Source organism: Melozone crissalis, unplaced genomic scaffold (assembly GCF_028551555.1).
Source record: "Melozone crissalis strain CALT ecotype California unplaced genomic scaffold, PUWL_Pcris_2 ptg000107l_1, whole genome shotgun sequence".
NCBI lineage: Eukaryota > Metazoa > Chordata > Aves > Passeriformes > Passerellidae > Melozone > Melozone crissalis.
The window spans coordinates 3,153,600-3,175,000 of NW_026535884.1; the positions used below are offsets into that span (position 1 = coordinate 3,153,600).

Consider the following 21,401-nt stretch of genomic DNA (forward strand, 5'->3'; position numbering starts at 1 on the left):
CATCACCGCCTCTCCCTTTGAATAAAGTCCATCCTGGAAAATCTCTCTGTCCACAAAAATCTGAGGGGATGTGCTAGCTTTGCTCAAAGTCTGGGGAAATTTTCAGGGAAGATTATCATGGAATCACAGAATAGTTTGGTTGGGAGGGGCATAAAGCCCATCTCAAGCCCGCAGTCCTTGCACTTGATCTGGGTGCGGCAGTCCGCGTGCATCCGCTTGTGGCGGCACAGGTTGGAGAACTGCATGTAGGACTTGTGACAGACCTCACCTAAAGCGTCAACAGGAACCAACAACAAAAGCCATATGAAATTAACAGGAAAAAGTGGCAGGGATTCACCAGCCTGTCCCCACACTGCCCCATCCCTGAGATCTCCCCGCCCTGAAGAGCGGTGGAACATCACCGCCTCTCCCTTTGGATGAAGCCCATCCTGGAGAATCTCTCAATCCACAGAAATCTGAGGGGATGTGCTAGCTCTGCTCAAAGTCTGGGGGAATTTTCAGGGAAGATTATCATGGTTTGGTTGGGAGGGGCATAAAGCCCATCTCATCCTACCCACTGCCACGGGCAGGGACACCTCCCACTGTCCCAGGTTGCTCCTGGCCTTGGACACTTCCAGGGATCCAGGGGCAGCCACAGCTTCTCTGGACAGCCTGTGCCAGGGCCTTGCCACCCTCACAGGGAAGAATTCTTCTGTATATCCAACTTAAATTCAAATTTCAGTTTGAATGCATTCCCTCTTGTCCTGTCACTCCAAAGTCCCTCTCCATCTTCCCTGTCGCCCCTGCAGGTCCTGGAAGGTGCTGTGAGATCTCCAGGCTGAAGAAATCCCTCAGCCCAGATCCAGAGGGAAGATGCTCCAGTCCCCTCAGAACATCTTTGCCCTAATCATACATTTTTAGTGATAACATCTATTTACCCCAGCTCATCTGCTTCCCATTAGTCCTAGCATGGCAGGAAGCACTGAGGGCTGGAGGGAGAAGAACTTTGCCTCATTTAATCAAACCTGCCCTTCCTTAATGCCCTCAGTGGTACACAACCCCTGCAGGGGGATGCTCTATAAATCCCCCGGCTTCTGCCAGGACTGGGATCTCTTTTTTTAATCCTTTAAATCAGTCCAACACCCCTGCCCCACTAACTGAAGCCACATCAGTGTTTTCTCTAACAACCTGTAAATACCAAGCTTTCAAAACATGGATTTTTATGACCCCTTTTTCACCTCCAGACTTGCTGCTGTGGAAGAAGCAGGGCAAAGCGAGACAGAAATCCCACCCCAAAGTTTTCTACACATCAAAACACAGTGACTTTTTTATTATCTGGTGCCTCTTTCAACATGGGAATAAATGTGGTGGTGAGTTAGCACGCTCCTTCCCCCGGGGAACTGCTGTTATCACCCTTTTGTGAGCAGGGAAACTGAGACAAAGCAGGGGAAGGACATTGTTTGTGCTTGGGACAGGCAAGGACATGAATCCAAGCCCTGACACTCCAGCTCAGGGACTGCTCAGTGCTCCTTCCTTCCTCCCAGCTTTACTGATAGGTGCATGTGAGCATGATTTTCTCTGTATTTTCTCCTAAATCTTTAGAATTTACTTCAGTGCTTGAATATTGAATGATTGGTGGGAGAGTATTTCACTAGCAGCTCAAAAATACAATAATATAATAAATTCCAATTGAAATTCAAAGCAGAGGTGGATAAAATTCAATGAATTTGACATTTCAGTTCAGATGAGCACCCCAAAATTCAAAGGAGTGTCACTAAAGGCTCTGCTTTCTGACTGCACTGTAAATTCAGGCCGTTTTGTCCCCAGAGTATTTAATTGTTTGGCCCTGACACGGCCCAGAGCTGCAGGGAAACACAAACAGGACAAGAAAGTCATCACAAGAGTTTGGATGTTTGAGCCAATCCTAATTTTTGGATTATTTGGATTATTATTGAGCCAATGCTAATAATTTTAAAATCTCAGATCAGGTCTCCTGAACTGCTCTTAGTGCATACACAGAGTTTTATGGCTGCTGTAAGTATTATTTCAGCTACTTGCAGAGAAAAGGTTTATTTGGCCTTTTTACCCCATTTTAAAGAGTTTTCTTTAAAAATATTCAAACAGAGCTCTTAAAAGAAGAACTACTGAACTTATTTTACATGAAAATTCAGCACTGCTGAATTTTATTTCCATGATTGTCTCTTAAAAACAACAATCTCTGCTTTTTTTCTTTTTTCCAAGGGAATCAGTTATCACCATCCCTGAAATTGTTCAAAAAACCACTTAAGAATGTGCTTTAGTGATGAGCACAGCAGTGCTGGGTTAAGGGTTGGACTTGATGATCTCAGAGGTCTTTTCCAACTGTAACCATTCCATGATTCCAGAATTCTTCCATTTTTCAATAAAGAGAAGTGCTAGAGCTCTGAGAGCTCACATCAGCCTTCTAAAATAAGGAAAACTGGAAAAAATTCTGTTAAATCTCCACTTATCCAATGATTTAGTAATTCCATGCAGAACGGCCTTTCTTGCCCTCCTGATTTCTGCAGTTATAAAGCTACAGGTTTGGGGTCTTTTGAAAGCCAAATATAATATTGTAAAAAATTAAACAGCAACACACTTAGACCCCTTTTCTTCCACTGAACAGGGAAACAACCAAGAGAAAAACAGGGAAAAAAAAAAGAACCAACTTCCTGGTGAATCCTGCCTGTGGATTTGAAGCTGTTAATGGATTCCACATTGATGGACAAAACAACCTGACATATCTGTCCAGGCAGGATCCCTCTGCAGTTGTTGCACACTCCGATTTGCTCTGACAACTCCCTAATTTTGATGAGGTGAGAGTGAGGAGATTATGAGGAGAAATTCCTCATCTTCCCTGCAGCAATCCTGGGAGTCAAATTATCCCTTTCATGTGCCCAGTGAAAGATTGCGGCAAAATGAATGAGAGGAGTTTCTTCTTCCTCTGCTGACACCCAGCTGATTATCTCAGGACACTGATTACCGAGGGACATTAATGAAATGAGTCTCCCAGGATATTTCTCCATGCTGTTCCCATTATTCCAACAGGGGGAAAAAGGCAGGAGGGGGTTCAGTGGCTTCCCTACCGTAACATCAAAGCCTGGAATCAAACCCAGATCCCGACCCGTGCCTGAGCAACGTGTTCTGAAGTGTCAGGAAGTGATCCCTAAAGTTCCTGGGGCTTTGTTGTGACACCATCCACCTCCCTGCACAGTTATCCAAACCCAATGGGTGCTGTGTCAATTAAAAAAAATATACAGCCCTAGGAATGACAAGGACTGAGATGGGTGGCTCTCCAGGGAAAATGCCCTTCTGGAAATATCCCACCAAGGAGAGCGCTGAGGACACAGTTCATCTGCTGTTTATTTGGCTCCCAGCATTATCTAGATGAAGCATGCAGTAAATAAAGAAGAAAAAACTTTCTTTTTTGGAAAAAAACACCTTCTCATCTCTGTGATTATTCCAAGCTCTTTACATCGGCTCCAGGATTTGAGGCACCCCTGTAAAACATTTCGATCAGGCTGTGCCAGCTATTTATTTATGTCACCAACAGGAACATTCGAAAGCGATTAAAGCAAAAAAAAAAAAAAAGACGAGAGAAAGAAAAGATATGAGAAAATGGCATCGCTGTGACCGCTGAGAGACTCAGCTTTTAACTTGTCAAGAAAGTCAAAAACTGCCACGAATGTTTACTGAAAAAACAGGGGAGCATGCAAAAAAAAAAAAAAAGAGAAAAAAATTCATCTTGTGCTCCGAGCTATAAAATTACAGCGGCCGGGGATGGGAGGGCTGGGGGGGGCCCTGCAGGATCCCTGCAATTACAGGCTGGTGATGGCCGTGACAACTTACATATGAAAGGTTTGACAGTGCTGTGGATGTGCTTGTGCTGCTTGAGGCCCGAGGAGGTGGCGAAGGTCTTGCCGCAGTCGGGGCAGGCGTGGGCCCGCGCGCCCACGTGCTGCGAGCGGATGTGCCGCTGGAGGTTGCTGGGGTCCGTAAACACCTGCGGGGGAAAATGCCTTCAGAACAAGGGGAAAGCATCAGGAGAAGAGCCTGCATGTGGAAAATTGATTTTGTTAGGGTTTTGTGCAGTGGTGCTCGTGGTTTGAGGAGCGCGGAGTGGACAGGTGAGGAGAGGTAATGAAAGAGCTCCATTCGTGCTCTGCCAGGCTGTGGCACATCCCTGAGTGTGTGGTGCTCATGATTGAACAGGTCTGTAGCACCTCCTCAAGTGCTCATGGTTGGACAAGTCTGTAGCACCTACCTGAGTCTTGAGTGTGTGGTGCTCATGGTTTGATGGGTCTGTGGCACCTCTTTGAGTGTTCATGGTTGGACAAGTCTGTGGCACCTCTCTGAGTGCGTGGTGCTCATGGCTGAATAGGTCTGTGGCACTTCCCTGAGTCCTGAGTGTGTGGTGCTCATGGTTTGACGGGTCTGTGGCACCTCTTTGAGTGTTCATGGTTGGACAAGTCTGTGTCACCTCCTCAGGTGGGTGGTGCTCATGGTAGGACAGGTCTGTGCATGTCCTCAAGTGTGGGGTGCTCATGGTTTGACAGGTCTATGGCACCTCCTCGAGTGTTCATGGTCCCAGGTGAATTCCCCCAATAGACACTGTATCCTGCACCCTCTTCCCCAAATCCCAGCACCCTCCCCAGCTGAATCCCCCAATGGACACTGTGTCCTGCACCCCCAGGTCCCAGCACCCTCCCCCAGGTGCATCCCCCAGCCGACCATGTTCTCACTGTACCTTAACACAGTTTTCACATTCAAACCGTTTCCCACTGTCGTGAGACATTTGGTGACGAATCAGGTTGGATTTCCAGTTGAAAGCCTTGGGACATTGGTCACACTTGTACTCCCTCTCCTCGGTGTGGATCACCATGTGCTGCTCCAGGCTGGCAAAGAGACACAGGCTGAGCTTCAGACCACCCAGAGCAGGTACTGAGGCAGGTCTGAGACCCAAAGAGGTGACAGAGATGGTGACAGAGAGCCAGCTGTGGGGCCTGGGGGTTTTCCAGTTTCTGGGTGCCTCAGAGCAGGAAGGGAGCAGCTCATAAAATTCACAGAATTCACAGAATTACTAGAGTGGGAGAGACCTTCAAGATCATCAAGTCCAACCCAGCCTCAACACCTCAACAAAACCCTGGCACCCAGTGCCACATCCAGGCTTTGTTAAACACACCCAGGGATGGTGACTCCACCACCTCCCTGGGCAGCCATTCCAGGACTTTATCACTCTTTTTGTGAAAAACTTTTTCCTAATATCCAACCTGTATTTCCCTTGGTGGAACTTAAGGCTGCGTCCTCTGGTTCTGTCACTTCCTGGAGAAAGAGCCCAACTCCTGAACAAAGCCACCTTTCAGGGAGTTTCAGAGAGTAACAAGGTCACCTCTGAATCTCCTTTTCTCCAGGCTGAACACCCCCAGCTCCCTCAGTGGTTCCTCACATGGTTTGTGTTCCAAACCCCTCGACTGTGAGAAGAGCAGTGACACCCAAACATTTGAGGTTTTTGAGATTTGTTTCATTGGTGGAAAATGCCCTCTTCTGCCTCAAAATGACTGGGTATTTATGCGTCTTATAAATCCCTGAGTCCATTCTCACAGGGGAAAAGGAAAGTAAACCCAGCCGTGACCCTAGAGATCCCTGAAGGGAAGAATGGGCACTTTTTGTGTCATCTCCCCTGGAGAAAGAAAAGATTTGCTGCTGCTGAGCCTCTCATGTGTCCATTTTCATGGGCAGCAGGCCCACGGCTTCCCAGAACACAGGGACTCACCGTTGGGAGGAAACATGATAAGGTGCAAACACGTTTCACTTCTAAATGTCAGACGTCTTTGATTACTTCACTCAGCAATTTCACCTTCTGCCAACTGGAGAGTCTCCAGACCAGGGGATGATGGCAATCCCCAGTGGCTGCTGGCACAGGGCCATGGCAGGGGTGGCACCTGGGGCTCCAGTGCCCTCCCTGTGCCATGGGAAACCTGCTCCTCCCTGCCCAGGAATCCTGCACCTCTCAGACATTAATTCCTGCACATTAAATCTTGCATTTCCTTTTCCAGGAATCCTGCATCTCTCATGTTGGGAATCCTGAACCTCTCGGACCTTAAATCCTGCACCTTTCAGGCCAGGAATCCTGTTCATCTCAGGCTGGGAATCCTGCACCTCTCATGTGGGGAATCCTGCACCTCTCAGACCTTAAATCCTGCACCTCTCAGACCTTAAATCCTGCATCTCTCAGACTAGGAATCCTGCAGCTCTCGTGTTGGGAATCCTGCACCTCTCAGGCCTTAAATTTGTATCTCTGAGGCCAGAAATACTGGACATTGCAGGCCAGGAATCCTGATCCTCCTTGGCTGGGAATCCTGCACATCTCAGGCTGGGAATCCTGCTCCTCTCATCCAGAAATCCTGCACAATTTGGGCCTTAAATCCTGCACCTCTTGTGTTGGGAATCCTGCATCTCTCAGACCTTAAATCTTGTATGTCTGAGGCCTTGAATCCTGCACATCCCAGGCCAGGAATCCTGATCATCCTGGGCTGGGTATCCTGCACATCTCAGGCCTTAAACCCTGCACCTCTCAGACATTAAATCCTGCACATCTCAGGCTGGGAATCCTGCATGCCTCAGCCAGAAAACCTGAATAATTCAGGCCTTAAACCCTGCACCTCTCAGGCCTTAAATCCTGCACCTCTCAGGCCTTAAATCTTGTATCTCTGAGGCCAGAAATCCTGCAGAAATCTCAGGCCAGGAATTCTGATCCTCTCAGGCTGGAAATCCTGCACCTCTCAGACAGAAATCCTGCACATCTTAGACCAGGAATTCTACACATTTCAGGCCAGAAATCCTGCACATTTCAGGCTGAGAATCCTGTACTTCTCAGCCATAAATCCTGCACATCTCAGGTCAGGAATCCTGCACATCTAATGCCAGCCCTGAGAAACAAGGGAAGGAAATCTGCATCCTTTCCTTCCTTTGGGGCAGGTTAACAGGAGTTACAAACATTACTCTTACTGTGACTTCTAAAAAAACAAAAAACAGCTTACATGGAATTTGCTCCTGCCTGATACCCTACACATGGACATTAAACCATTCCTACAGAACTTTAAAGCATGGCTGTATTTTTACAAAAACATTAAAGCTGAACACTACTGGAAAATCTTGCCAGTCTTCAGGGAAGATAATACCTTGGCATTTCTGGCAATTTCAGGATCCCAGGAATCATTTTAGCCTTGGTCACTCAACACCCAAAACCCTTCCCTTGGAGCACCAGCTCTAATCCCAGCTAGATAATTCATATTCATGGGCATGCCCCTCATAAACTGCCAACCCAGTGGTTTGAAAGCAGCAATATTCATTTTGCTGAAGAAATGCTGCTCTTAAAATGACCAGATTTTTAACACACACAAAGTAACACAAAATTTTCATATTCACATCCAAAAATACGGTCCTGTTAACTGTGATTTATGAGTTTATTTTGAGCAAATATGGACAAGCTAGTATGCTGTTCAGAGGCAAGTACCTACTGGGATTAGCAAAACATTTATTTATTTAGTCAGCTGCTAAATGCTCAATTTCAGGTCCCCAGTGGCATCCTTGATTTCATCTGTGTTAACTTTGAAAAATTCTGAGACCATCCAGGCACTTTGAGCGAGTTTATTTTGTGTTTTAGTGACTTTAAACTTGGCAGATTGATGGGGGGAGACTGATGTGGACATTTCCTCCCCACCCCACCAATCCACCAGCATGTCAAGGGCTGAATGAGGATGCTGCTCTCTTTTCCCTTGTAAAAAAAAAAAAAATCAACTTTATGTTACTTATTCCAAAATATTGGGTCTAAAAGGAAAAATTCCAAGGCCACAGTGCCAGTTCAGGCCCCTAGAGAGCCAGACATACACAAAGGGTACAAATAGGATACAACACACATATTTCAAAAGGTTATTTCCTAATCAACATAAAAATTAGTTATTTCCTAGTTAGCATAAAAATTAGTTATTCCTAGTTAATATAAATATTAATTATTCCTAGTTAGCATAAAAATTAGTTATTCCTAGTTAACGTAAATATTAGTTATTCCTAGTTAACATAAAAATTAGAGAGTGCTGGAGGCTAAAGAAGAGAGAGTTCCTGACACAGATAGATAAAAGAATTGGAATTTTTACTAAAATCCATAATATTGAAAATATTTGAAGGAAGTTCTCCTTGTCTTGTCAGTTAAAAATAAAAGAAGAAAATTGCAGCCTCTTATTTCTAATGAGAGTAGCCAATTTGAGCCATGAGATGAGGATTAAAAAAACCACACTGGGCTAAAAGGATCCCACTCAGGAATCCCAGGATCCATCCCAGATTCTACAACTCCCAAGCCCTTTTCCATGCAGATACAGGGAATGCTCTGCAGCCTTCACCTTTCTCTGCATCTTTTAAAATAGATTTTTTCCCCCCTCACTTCCTCACCCAGATCAAAGAGCTGAATGTATCAATGTAATTAAGTTCAAAGTGACAAATGCAGGTTTTTAAATGTTAAACTGAAGCGAAACAGGGGCTTTAACCTCGAGGTTTTTGCTGTGCTCAGGCAGAGCCTGACAGGGGATTGCCAGTTCTCACAGTTTTATAAGAAATTTTGTGGTGCACGGGGTTTGTTCACCCAAGAAGGCAAAAGAAATGAGTATGTGAGAACTTCAGCCTCCGGTAAACACAGAAAACTCTGCTTTTATAGAATTTTATAAAGGCTTTTATCAAGGCTTAGGATGCAAATAAACACAATCTTAAATTGATTAAAAAAACTCCTCATCTTTTAAAGCTGGCTCCTAATATTTAACTATCTGAGTCTCACTTTGCCAATGAATTAGAGAGCTCAAAGATTGCTGTGTTAAAGCTGCATTTCATTACTACCACATTCTGCTTTAAAAAAAAAAAAAAATTTAAGTTAAAACCTGAGTTTAAATATTTTCCCCTTTAAAGAGATGTTTAATTCTTATTTACAGTTGCCGTATAATCATAATAACTGAATAATTGTTGCAAATTAAAAAATGAGCTGGAGTTATCCAGCTTGCAATCTTCTTCCTTTTCCTTTTCACATTGCTGTCACAAGAACATTTGGTGGACACAAAGAAAATTAAAAATTTGATTGGGATAGAGTTTTTTAATTGTTCCTGCCAGATCAAACAGGAGCTCATGGCCATATCACGAGTTCTTAGGGCATTGACACCTCTTTAAACCCACTCATCTCAAATGACCAAGAATTAAACTTAAAAGAAGCCTTCATGCACATGTTGACTGAACTAATATTGGTGTTTTTTTCCTTCAGAACAAGAGAACAGATGGAAATATCCACCCAAGGCTCTCAGAAAAGAACCCCTAAAACTTCCCACCAACAACCTTTGGGTGCTTCTACCAACGGGCAATTAAAAGCACAGGTCTGTGAAATCAAGGTGGAATAAAACACTGCCCAACAGCTACAGAGGCCCCAAAGTGAGCATTCCTAAACCCTGTAGGGAAAGGAGAGGGTACTAGGAGAAAGGAAATGTTGATCCCAAAGGAACATTCCTAAAGTTTATGGAGGAAGGAAAGGTTTATTCCAGAAAGAACATTCCGTAATGCAATGGAGAAAGGAAAGGTGTCTATGAGGAAAGGAAAGGTTTATCCCAAAAAGAACATTCCTAAAGCTTATGGAGGAAGGAAAGGTTGATCCCAAAAGGAGCATTCTGAAGTTCTATGGAGGAAGGAAAGGTGTCTATGGGGAAATTACAGGTTTATCCCAAAAGGAACATTCCTAAAGCCTATCGAGAAAAGAAAAGGTGTCTATGGGGAAAGAAAAGGTTTCTATGAAAAAGAACATTGTAAAATTCTATGGAGGAAGGAAAGGTTTATTCCAGAAAGAAGATTCTGAAATGCTATGAAGGAAAGGTTTCTATGGAGGAAAGAAAAGGTTTATCCCAAAAAGAACATTCCTAAAGCCTATGGAGGAAGGAAAGGTTTCTACAGGGAAAGGAAAGTTTTCTATGGAAAGAGGAAAGGTTTCTATGGGGAAAGGAAAGGTTTCTATAGAAAGGGGAAAGGTTTCTATGGAGGAAGGAAAGGTTTGTATGGGGAGAAGAAAGGTTTCTATGGAGCAAGGAGAGGTTTCTATGGAGGAAGGAAAGGTTTCTACAGAGGAAGGAAAGGTTTTCATGGGGGAAGGAAAGGTTTCAATGGAAAGAGGAAAGGTTTCTTTGGAGGAAGGAAAGGTTTTTATGGAGGAAGAAAAAGTTTCTATGGGGAAAGGAAAGGTTTATACAGAGTAAGGAAAGGTTTCTAAGGATGAAGGAAAGGTTGATCCCTTCAGTCCTCCCCACCACCCATCGCCCCGCTTTGCCCAGGACACAGAGGGGAGGCCAGAGGAGGCTCTGGCTGTCAGTGGGTACCTGTATTTGCTGGGGAACATCCTCTCACAGTCCTTGCACTCGTAGACCTGTCCATCCCCAAGGCCTTCCTGCTTGATGTCGTCGCTGAGGCTCTCGTAGAGGGCCCCCACGGCCCCGCAGCCGTACTTCTTGTGGCGCCGCAGGTCCAGCTTGGACTGGAACAGCTCATCGCAGTCCTCACAGCGGAACGAGGGCTCCTCTGCAACACACACAGCAGCCCATGGTCAGCCCTGCCCTGGGAAACACAACCAGGGAGCAGCAAAGCTCCCCCAGGCCAGCAAACAAACAAACAAAGAGAGGATTCGCAAGTGAGAGGGGAGAGAACCCAAGGGAGGCTGTGCCAGCAGCTGCTTTCACTTTAGGCATTAAGAGAGAAAAAAAAAAAAATCAGATCACACAACCAGAGGAGATCTTGTTTTCTTTGTGTCTTGGCCTCTGCTGAGATGGAGGGACCTGCAGGGATTGGGAGACACACAAAATTCTGGCTCGTTCCGGGGTGTTGCGCTTGTCTGCAAGGAGAGGGTTTGAAATTATGGATGAGTTTTCCTCAGAAGGGGCTGTCAGGGAAAAAGGAACAAGCCAGGCTCGTATAAACACAGATAGTGAGAAGAGCAAACTGCCACTGCACAAACCTGGAGGAGCTTCTTTCTAAGAAATTGTCTGTCTAATGTTCTCCTCTCAATTTTCCACTGCAGGAGCTCAGGTCTCCATCAGCCCGAGGAGTCCCAGCCCAGAGCACCATGGAAGGAAGAGCAGGCAGCCAAAGGCTTTGTTGCTGTGCTCTTTGCTTTTTTTTTTCCTTCTTTATTTTTTTTTTTTAAAGTTCTAATGCACATAATAAATTACTGTAGTCAAGGTCAAACAAATTAAAAAGAGGGCAGCTATTATTAAGTTTACAAGGCAGCATCCTGACCACAGTGCCAAGCCAAACAATCAGCTCAGAGCTGTAAATTTTCCAGGAGAACAAGCTCTGTGAGGGAGTCGGGATAGCTCTGGGTTTCTCCACCCTGGAACAGAAGCTTTCCAGCCCCCTGTGAGTCACTGGAGCCACGTTTCCCTGTCCTCCCCTACCCTCTTCCTCCACGCTCTGAGGTTCTCTTGTTCTGATAGCTGCACTCCCAGAAGGAGCAGCCTTATCTCTGAGGGAGGAGTGGGAATATTCTGAGAGCTGCAGCCAGAGGTGATGCTGGGCTGGAGCTGATCCATTTCCTGCTCTGCACCCCATTCCCTGGGGTGGAATGTGGCCATGCTCACGTTCTTGGGGTAAAATCTTCAACCCCTTTGCTTCAAAGTCCCCCCTTGCACTTGTTTACATGAAATTCTGCACAACTGCAAGAACTTAGGCTGAGCTTTAAGGCCTGGAATGGTGTTTTATATAAATCAGGATAAATTTTGTTATGAGTGTGACAGGAGTGGGACCATGGGCAGTGTCACACCCTGTGCTCCTACCTTGGTACTCACCTCCCATCTCCCTTTTCTCTGCTTAAACCTGAGTTTAAAACTGAGCAAAAAGGCTGAGCTTTAAGGCCTGGAATGGTGTTTTATATAAATCAGGTTTAATTTTGTTATGAGTGTGACAGGAGTGGAACCACAGGCAGTGTCACACCCTGAGACCTCTGTGCTCCCATCTGGGTACTCACCTCATATCTCTCTTTTCTCTGCTTAAACCTGAGTTTAAAACTGAGCAAGGCAAGGTCCCAGAGGCTGCTGCAGCAGTGATGTGGGCAGAGGAAACCCTCTGCACCCTCTGCACACCTACACGGAAAATACTGACATGGGGAAAATCAAACCTCCCTGAAAAAGAAAGTATCACCAAAACTCAGCCAGCACAGCCTGGCTGAGCCACCCTCAATATTCGATGGAATGACAGGCAAAATATCCCCTGAAATGAAAAATATCCCCTGTGGTAATTGGAGAAAAGCAGAATTAAATGTGGGTGGAACTTCAGGAGTGCCATTGCACCAAAAGGATTGGGTTTTGTACGTTGGGTGATGTGGAGAAACATCTCTCAGTGCTGATTGAGTTTTTCCTGAATAATAGAACTTGACACAAAACTTTACTCTTACAGAACCAAGGAGCTCTGATTTTTGGGGTTTGGCAGAGGTTTTAGCATCCCAGCAGCCTGCCAGGGCTGCCAGAGCCACTCATACATGGATGATCCCACAAGGCTGCAGGAGATCAGCTCCACAACAGAGGGGTGCAAAAAGAAATAAAGTCCAGCCAGTCAACAAAGGGATTTTGACTAAAAAAAGAAGACTTGAGGAAAGAAAATCCCCAATTTTGCTCATTTTGAGGGTTTATACACTCGGAGATTTCTGGCAGCAGCCTCACCATGGGGTGGGTCAAGCCCTGCTCTGCTCCTCAGAGAAATTCTCTCTTTGCTGCATTTTGTAGAGCAGGACCAAGGTGTATCTGATGTCCTTGGGGAGGGAAACCTGGAAATTAGGACACCAATAACAGCAGAATGAAGATACTACCATTAAAATAATCCAAACTACTTTTTATGAGAGAAAAGAAGAAAAAAATGTAGCATCAAACCCCAGAGACATGGAACTTCTCTGGTGAGGTGTTTCTCCACCTCAGAGCCAGCATTTCCCCTCTTTTCTCTCTTGTAAATGCAGCAATGGCTTAACCAGGATGGAATTTTTGGAGGAGTGACTGAAATCCTCCAGGCTGGGAAGCCCCAGGTCCCTTCACCTCTTAACAAGCTCCTACCAAACTCCCAGTGTCCCTCAAGCTCCACCTGGCAAATCCCCAGACCTGAAAACACTTGGAATGGAGGAAACAGATTTTTTTTTTCTCCTTTCCGTTCTTTTGACTTCAGAGAAAACGCAACAAAATTCCTTCCACAAATCCAGGTGGAATTCTCCCTGCTCCAGTTTGAGATTTACATGATTAATTGCAGCTTATTTCATCCAAACTCTCCTGTAGGAAGCAGAAATCCTCTCTGGGTTTGGAAGAGCAACCATGGAGAGTAATTTCCTCCATACCTGGCTGATATGTTACCCTGATAACTTCCTCCCCTTCCCTGCTCTCACCATTGACAATGACACATTTTTGTCCTTTCTGTGAGCTTACAGAGCAGGGAAAGAGGTGAAATATCTTAATTGCCTCAAGAATATTTTAGAAAAGAGATTTAGCTTCTCATTCTCCTGGTCCTTTGCCATATCTCACCCAAATCACACAGAATCCAAGAGGACATCAAAAACAGCAGCTTTTCCACAGGTGGAAAAGATGGAGGGGAGGAAAAGAAATTCCTGTGCTTCAGAGTATCTGGGTTTGGAAAAAGAAATTTGCATTGAAAGGAGGCTTAGAGAGCTGACAAAAATATGATTAAAAGCCTTGTAGCCACGTGTTCTTCATCTTGCCACTGGCTGTAAATCCTGTTTTGATGCTCTGATGTGACCGTGTTCACAGGGGTCTGAGGATGAGGGAAGAGACGAGGATCTGACTCCATGTTTCAGAAGGCTTGATTTATTATTTTATCATATATATTATATTAAAACTATACTAAAAGAATAGAAGAAAAGGTTTCATCAGAAGACTAGCTAAGAATAGAATAGAAAAGAATGGTAACAAAGGTTTGTGGCTTGGCTCTCTGTCCAAGCCAGCTGTGCTGTGATTGGCCATTAATTAGAAACAACCACATGAGACCAATCACAGATCCACCTGTTGCATTCCACAGCAGCACATAACCATTGTTTACATTTTGTTCCTGAGGCTTCTCAGCTTCTCAGGAGGAAAAAATCCTAAAGAAAGGATTTTTCCTGAAAAGATGTCTGTGACACTCAGGCTGAAGAGAGGAGAAGCAGATGAGGTGGGACAGCAGCTGTAGGTGCTCCTGGATCCCTGGCAGTGCCCAAGGCCAGGCTGGAGGGGATTGGAGCAGCCTGGGACAGTGGAAGGTGTCCCTGCCGTGGCATGGGATGGGATGGGATAAATTCATCCTTCAGCTCCCAAACCATTCCATGATAACTGCTCCAAATCCATCCCCCATTCCTCTGGCATTCCCAGCAAACCCCAAACCAGACTCCTCAACAAACACCCTGCAGGGAAAGGACCTGAGCCTGGCTTAGGACCAGCCCATGCCCTGCAAAACTGAAACCTAACCCAGCTCAGGGCTGAGCTGAGACCCGGTGTTGATTCTGTGTCTGCATCTCACACCCACTTTGTAGGCTCCAGGTTCATTCAGCTGTTCCTTTTTTTTTTTCCCTGCCTCTAAGTACCAAAAAATAAAAAGGTCACCCTTCAAAGCACGTTCTCATTAAAGTTTCCCCCTTTTTTTAAAACAAAAATACTGCCCTTCACAAAGGGAGCTGTGTGACAGGGAGAAGGGGCTGCAAAGAAAAGAGCAGCCCCAGTCACACCGAAATTGCTGCCTGTTCTCAGTGTCGTGTTTGTCAAACCTATGGTTGTATGTGCCTATCTGAAGTTCCATCAGCAACACTCAGGACAAAGCAGGAATGTAACAGAAAAATAAATCAGTGCCTAATAGCTTTCAGAGAAACCAAGGGGAACACAATTATGTGGCATCTACATGCTAATCTACCAGACTCGAATCTCAAAGGAGTTCAAGTGCCCTACTCAAAATTCCTGCAGTGATAAGGGGTCTGCTGTGTTTGGCTGGGGTTGGGAGGAAAGATTTTTATGATAATTATCTTTGTGTGGAACAATTTTGCATTTTCTCTCTCCTGTTAATTCCAAAGTGAGCTGGGGGTGCGAGGCAGCAGGGAGATAGCCCTGCTGAAAAGTAAAAAGTATTAAGGAGTCAAATATTTAATGTTGGCCTGGCATAATTTGACAGCAATTATGCAGCAAAAGCACTAGACACCGTTAGCAGGAAGATCCAGATAAATGTTCCATAATGACAGAGATGGAAAACAAGGAGCACTTTTTGCTTGTTCACATGAAAGCCTGCTAGAAACTGAAATGCAAAACAGCGGTGAGTTTTCATTCAGATTTCTCCTTGACATCAAAAAAAAAAAAAAAAAAAAAAAGTGCAGAAATTATTCATCTCTGTGTGTTAGTCTTGAGAAAATCATTAACTTTTTTGGGGGGGGGGAGAGCTGTGAAAAAATACTCCCAAACTTGATATGAGTGAGGCAGCAAATATCACAGTTCACCCCAGCCCTTCAGCAAATGAACTTCCAGCAGCACAAATCCTCAAATTATCTCATTTTCCTGAAATATTGGAAACTGATTGTGCAGAATTTTACTGCAAATTTGCATCAGAAATTGTACTTATGTGTAGGTGAAAAAAAAAATTATTGTGGGGTGCACTGAGAGAACTCCAATTTCATAAATTAATTTTATAGAGCATTATTTCCAACTACTAGTTTAAAAACACCTGGTAAACGAGAATTTACCAGTATTTATAGAAATTATTGGTCGAAATAAATCATGGAATAATGATGTTGGGCACATCCTTCCCAGTTTTCCTCAGAGGTCACTTCCTTGCACAGTGTTTGTAGTGTCAGAGCCTTGGATGAATGTGGGAAAAAAGCATCCTAAAAGAGGAAAATCAGTGCTGGGAGCACTCTTAGATTTCCAGAACACTCCATGTGTGTGTCCTGCTACCTGCTCACAGCTGCTGCAGAGAAAGATGAGGTTTCTTTATTCCAGCAATGATAATTTTAGTGATGACTCTTCCATCCCCTGCCTGGACCCCTCTTTTCCAGATTCCCCAAATCTCTGCAGGCTGGAGCTTACCAAGAGGGATGTTTTCCATCCTGGGGATGGTTTGGCCATTTTTATTACACCCAAAAGCACCTGGGGATGGAAAAGGCACCTCTGATCATACCCAAACCCATGAAGAAAAGGGAATGAGGCTGATAAATGGAAAAGGCACCTGTGATCATACCCAAACCCACAAAGAGAAGAAATTGAGGCTCATAAAAACTCGGTGTTGTGGACTGAGCCTCTGTCACCAGGAAAAAGAGTGAAAATGAGCACAAAATCCATTCAGAGACAGACAGATGTTTTCCCAAGGATGGAAAACATCCCTCACCAAGAGGGATGTTTTCCATCCTGGGGATGATTTGGCCATTTTTATTACACCCAAAAGCACCTGGGGATGGAAAAGGCATCTCTGATCATACCCAAACCCACAAAGAGAAGGGAATGAGGCTGAAAAATGGAAAAGGCACCTCTGATCATACCCAAACCCACAAAGAGAAGGGAATGAGGCTGATAAATGGAAAAGGCACCTCTGATCATACCCAAACCCACAAAGAGAAGGGAATGAGGCTGATAAATGGAAAAGGCACCTCTGATCATACCCAAACCCACAAAGAGAAGGAATTGAGGCTGATGAAAACTCGGTGTTGTGGACTGAGCTTCTCTCACCAGGAAAAGAGTGAAAATAAGCACAAAATGCATTCAGAGACAGAAGGGCCAGGTCCTGGGTGGGGTTTTGTCAGGTTTTGTCCCAGCCCTGGCCTGGCTGAGGGTGCAGAGAGGAGCAGGAGCTCGTGGGGAGCCTTACCTTCCATGCTGGGTGCCATGTTCCCCAGGGAATAACCTCCTTCCTTCAGGCACACCAGGAGCTCTTCCCCCGGCTCAATCTCTTTAATAACTTTATAATAGACCTGGGAATCACAAACACAACACACAGGGTAAATATGCAAAGCCTTGTGGTTTATGTTTTAATCAATAATTCAAATTACTTTGGTTAATAGGGGAGGCTGTCCCTCGATTTGGGATAATTGCTGCTCAGAGCTCGTTTTCCTGCCTTTATTTGACTCTCTTTGGATGACAGAGTTTCAAAGGGTCTGGGCAAAATAAAAATATTTTGGGCAACAAAATATCTCTCAAATTACAACAAATCTTCCCATTTTTCTCCTGTCCTCCTTTCATGTTTAGGGCTTTGCTCTCTGAGCCAGAATTGGCCTCATGGTTAGAGCTGAATGATCACATTTCCACAGAATGATTTTGTTGATTATTCTCCCCATTAGCCTAGATCTGATTCCTTGATATGAACCACTCCAGGTGAGCAGTTTGCCCACCTTCTGAGATAAATAAAATAAAATAAAATAAAATAAAATAAAATAAAATAAAATAAAATAAACCAGCCTAGACTTGACCACTAAACACAGACATGAAGCACTCCAGGTGAGCAGTTTGCCTACATTCTGAGCTCCTGTCTGAGCACAGATCTGGATCTTCCACAATGTCCTGAGCACAGCTGTGTTCACATCCTGGACCTTTGTCACTTCCCCTGCACCTGCTCCAGGAGCTCTTTTCTCTTTTGTCCCAAGGAGATTCAGTGTCCTCCAGATGTTTCCCAAATTTTTGGAGTACACTGGACCCTGTCCTAACACAATACCCTGAGAATTCACCTGGTAATTGTTATTAACTCCCAGGTTTTTTTTTTTTAGCACTGTGTTTAACAGATTTCAAGAAATTCTGTTTCGGGTTAAAACCCACATTTCACCCAGAACAATTCCCGAAATTTGCTGCCACTCCGCCTCTGCCAGCCTGTGTTTGTGTGGAAGGAACAGACACAACTCCTAAATTCCCGCCTGCCTTGCATTAATTGTGTCACCACGGTGCGTTTCTGTTCCCAGAGTCCCTTTCCCTCCCTCCTGGCACGGAACGCGAGGCTCGGGCAGATCCCTGCCCGGCGGGAGCGGCGGCTGCTCGGGATGCTCCCGAAATTGTCCTCCCGGTGCTGCGGCTGCGGGGAGATGGGATGGCAGGGACAGGGATGGGATTGCAGGGACAGGGATGGGATTGCAGGGACGGGAGACTGCAGGGACGGGGGACATTGCTCCCAGAGCTGCAGGGACAGGGGAAACCCATCCCAAAGCTGCAGGGACACAGGACATCGCTCCCAGAGCTACAGGGACAGGGGACATCCTTTCCAGAGCTGTAGGGGCACGGGGACATCCCTTCAAGAGCTGCAGGGACAGGGGACACCCTTCCCAGAGCTGTAGAGACACGGGACATCATTCCCAGAGCCGGAGGAACAAGGGGACATCTCTCCAAGAGGGACAGGGACAGGGGACATCCCTCCAAGAGCTCCAGAGACAGGAGACATCGCTGCCAGAGCTGCAAGGACAGGGAACATCTCTTCAAGAACTGCAGGGACAGAGTACATCCCTTCCAGAATTCCGGGGACGCAGGACATCGCTCCCAGAGCTGCAGGGACAGGGGACATCGCTCCCAGAGTTTCAGGGACAGAGGACATCGCTCCTAGAGCTGCAGGCACAGGGGACGTCGCTCCCAGAATTTCAGGCACAGGGGACATAGCTCCCAGAGTTTCAGGGACAGGGTACATCGCTCCCAGAGCTGCAAGGACAGGGAACATCTCTTCAAGAACTGCAGGGACAGAGTACATCCCTTCCAGAATTCCGGGGACGCAGGACATCGCTCCCAGAGCTGTAGGGACAGGGGACATCGCTCCCAGAGTTTCAGGGACAGGGGACATCTCTCCCAGAGCCATCACGCGGTGCGGCGCGGACCGTGGGGCGCGGTTGCCGCTCAGAACTTTCCCCTGCACACCGAGGTCAGGAAACACCCGACCGATCCGCCCGCGTTCCACCGAGCACCAGGACGGGCCGCGGGCCGCGATCCGCCCCGGTCCTGCACTGGCTCCCGGTCCCGGTTCCGCAGGAGCGCCCGCAGCTCCACGAGCGGAGCCGTTCCCCATCCCGTGGGATAATTACGATCCCCATCCCGCGGGATAATTAACTCGCTCCGCCGCCGCTGCCCGGCGCCTCCCGATCCCGCTCCGGCGGGGACGGGCGAGGGCTCTCAGCAGCCGTATCGGGGCTCTCCCCTCTCCTCGGGGAAAAGTTGCCAGTGGGACCGGGAGCGGAATGGGGCCAGGACCAGGGCTGGATCTGGATTGGGATGGGGATTGGGATGGAGATGAGGATGGGGATGGGGATGGGGATGGGGATGGGGATGGGGATCGAGATCGAGATCGGGATCGGGATTGGGATCGGGATCGGGATTGGGATCGGGATCAGGATTGGGATGGGGATTGGGATCAGGACGGGGATTGCGATGGGAATCGGGATGGGGATCGGGATAGGGATTGGGATCAGGACTGGGGATTGGGATCGGAACTGGGATGGGGATTGGGATGGTATCGGGATGGGCATCGGGATTGGGATGGGGATCGGGATAGGGATTGGGATCGGAACTGGGATTGGGATCTGGATTTGCATTGGGATCGGGGCCCGGAGCGCGGCCCCTGCCCGCCCCAGCAGGTGGCAGACGCCGCCCGCCACCGGCCCCGCCGCCGCCGCGGGATCCCCGCCAGTGCCTCGGGGCCGGTGCCGGGCAGTGCGAACGGAGCGGGCCGGGCCGGGCCGGGCCGTGCCGGGCTCCCCTGACCTGCTCGCTCCTGTCCCGCGGCCGCTGCGCTCCTCCGGTGCCGGAGGCTGGGCCGACCCGGGGGAGGGCAGGGAAGGGAAGAGGAGGGAACGGGAGGGGAGGGAAGGGAAGAAGGGAAGAAGGGAAGAAGGGAAGAAGGGAAGAAGGGAAGAAGAGCAGCGGGGCCGTGTCTGTGCAGCAGCTCCAAGGCCGGGGCAGACGGAGGCACAGCCGTCCCCATGAACGGGGGGCTGCGGGGCGGCACTTGCGGCGAGCTCCGGTACCGAGTGCTGGGACACGGTCATTACCGGGGGTACAGCTCTTAACGAGCACTCGGTACAGCCCTTATCGAGCACGGAGTACAGCTTTTATCGGAAGCTCCGGTACAGCCCTAACCGAGTGCTGGGACACGGCCCTTACCGAGGGTACAGCCCTCACTGAGCATCCCGTAGAGCTCTAACCGAGTGCTCTAACACAGCCCTCACCGAGGGTACAGCCCTAACCGAGAAAAACTCCCGGTAAAGTAGAGTTTTTAAAATCGGGCTCCCGGTAAAGAGAAAGTTTTAAAAACCCCGTACAGCTTTTACTGGGAGCTCCGGTACCGAGTGCTGTGACATAGCCCTAACCGGGGGTGCATCCCTTACTGAGCACTCGGTACAGCCCTAACCGCGAGCTCCGGTGCATCCCTAACCGAGCACCCGGTACAGCCCTAACCGAGTGCTGTGGCACAGCCCTTACCGGGATTACATCCCTAACCGGGAGCTCCGGTACCGAGTGCTGTGGCACAGCCTTTACCGGGGTTACATCCCTTACCGAGCACTCTGCCCAGCCCTTTTCGGGAGCTCCGGTGCATCCCGGCCCTCCCCGGCCGTGCCTCCCTCCCTCCCTGCCGGGCTGACACCTTCCCACAGCCCCAGTGCGAATCACCGGTGCCTGAGCTCTGAAATCACCCGGTGAGCACTGCCCAGGCAGCTCTCACTGGGAGCTTCGAAGCAGGGATGGTCACAAAGATTTGGGATGGGAAATGAAATCCCACTGCTGATAAAATACCCCAGACACCATCCCTGCGCTGCCAGGATCCTGCTGTAATCCCACCCCTGGTTTCCATTGCTTTGCAAACAGCTCTCCCAGTGCAGGCACATCTCTCCCCATCCAGGTGGGAGCTCTAAAATGGGAGCTGGTGCTGTGAGCAGGATCTGGGATCTCCTTGGGTCTGTTAAGCTCCAAAATCCCAGGTGGAAACCCCGATCTGGGATCTCCCTGGGCCAGTTCAGCTCCAAAATCCCAGGTGGAAACCCCGATCTGGGATCTCCTTGGGCCAGTTCAGCTCCAAAATCCCAGGTGGAAACCCCGAGCAGCACAGGCTGAAACAGGACACACACCTGAGCACAGGTGAGAGCAGTGCTGAGGCCCCTGCTCCACCCAGCCCGGGGAGTTCATTTCTGGGGATTCCACTGCAAAATAAAAATTGTCTAAAATTTTCCTTTGCCTCATTATCTTTTTCATCTGCACTTCAGTGCTCCTCCCTGCTTGTTCTACAAAAAAGGCTTTTCCCAGGACAAAACCACAGTGAACTCAAGGGGAAAAGTGCCTGAAAAAACCCTAAAAGGCAGCCAAGGAGTGAGCCCAGAGCTCAGGACTGACTTGGAAAAACAGGGGTTGGGATGGGCCAAGCTAAGAGAAAAA

General features: G+C 47.5%; 1 protein-coding gene across 1 annotated transcript in view; it reads right to left on the bottom strand.

The window, feature by feature from the left end:
• Positions 1 to 21,401, bottom strand: part of PRDM16 (PR/SET domain 16) — a 291,343-nt gene that overhangs the window by 25,542 nt on the left and 244,400 nt on the right. Inside the window, exons 5-8 of the mRNA XM_054291927.1 lie at positions 16,879 to 16,981; positions 10,395 to 10,593; positions 4,745 to 4,892; positions 3,847 to 4,000 (exon numbers count right to left, since the gene is read on the bottom strand). Of these exons, the coding sequence (XP_054147902.1) occupies positions 3,847 to 4,000; positions 4,745 to 4,892; positions 10,395 to 10,593; positions 16,879 to 16,981 (604 nt within the window). The remainder of the gene's footprint in view (positions 1 to 3,846; positions 4,001 to 4,744; positions 4,893 to 10,394; positions 10,594 to 16,878; positions 16,982 to 21,401) is intronic.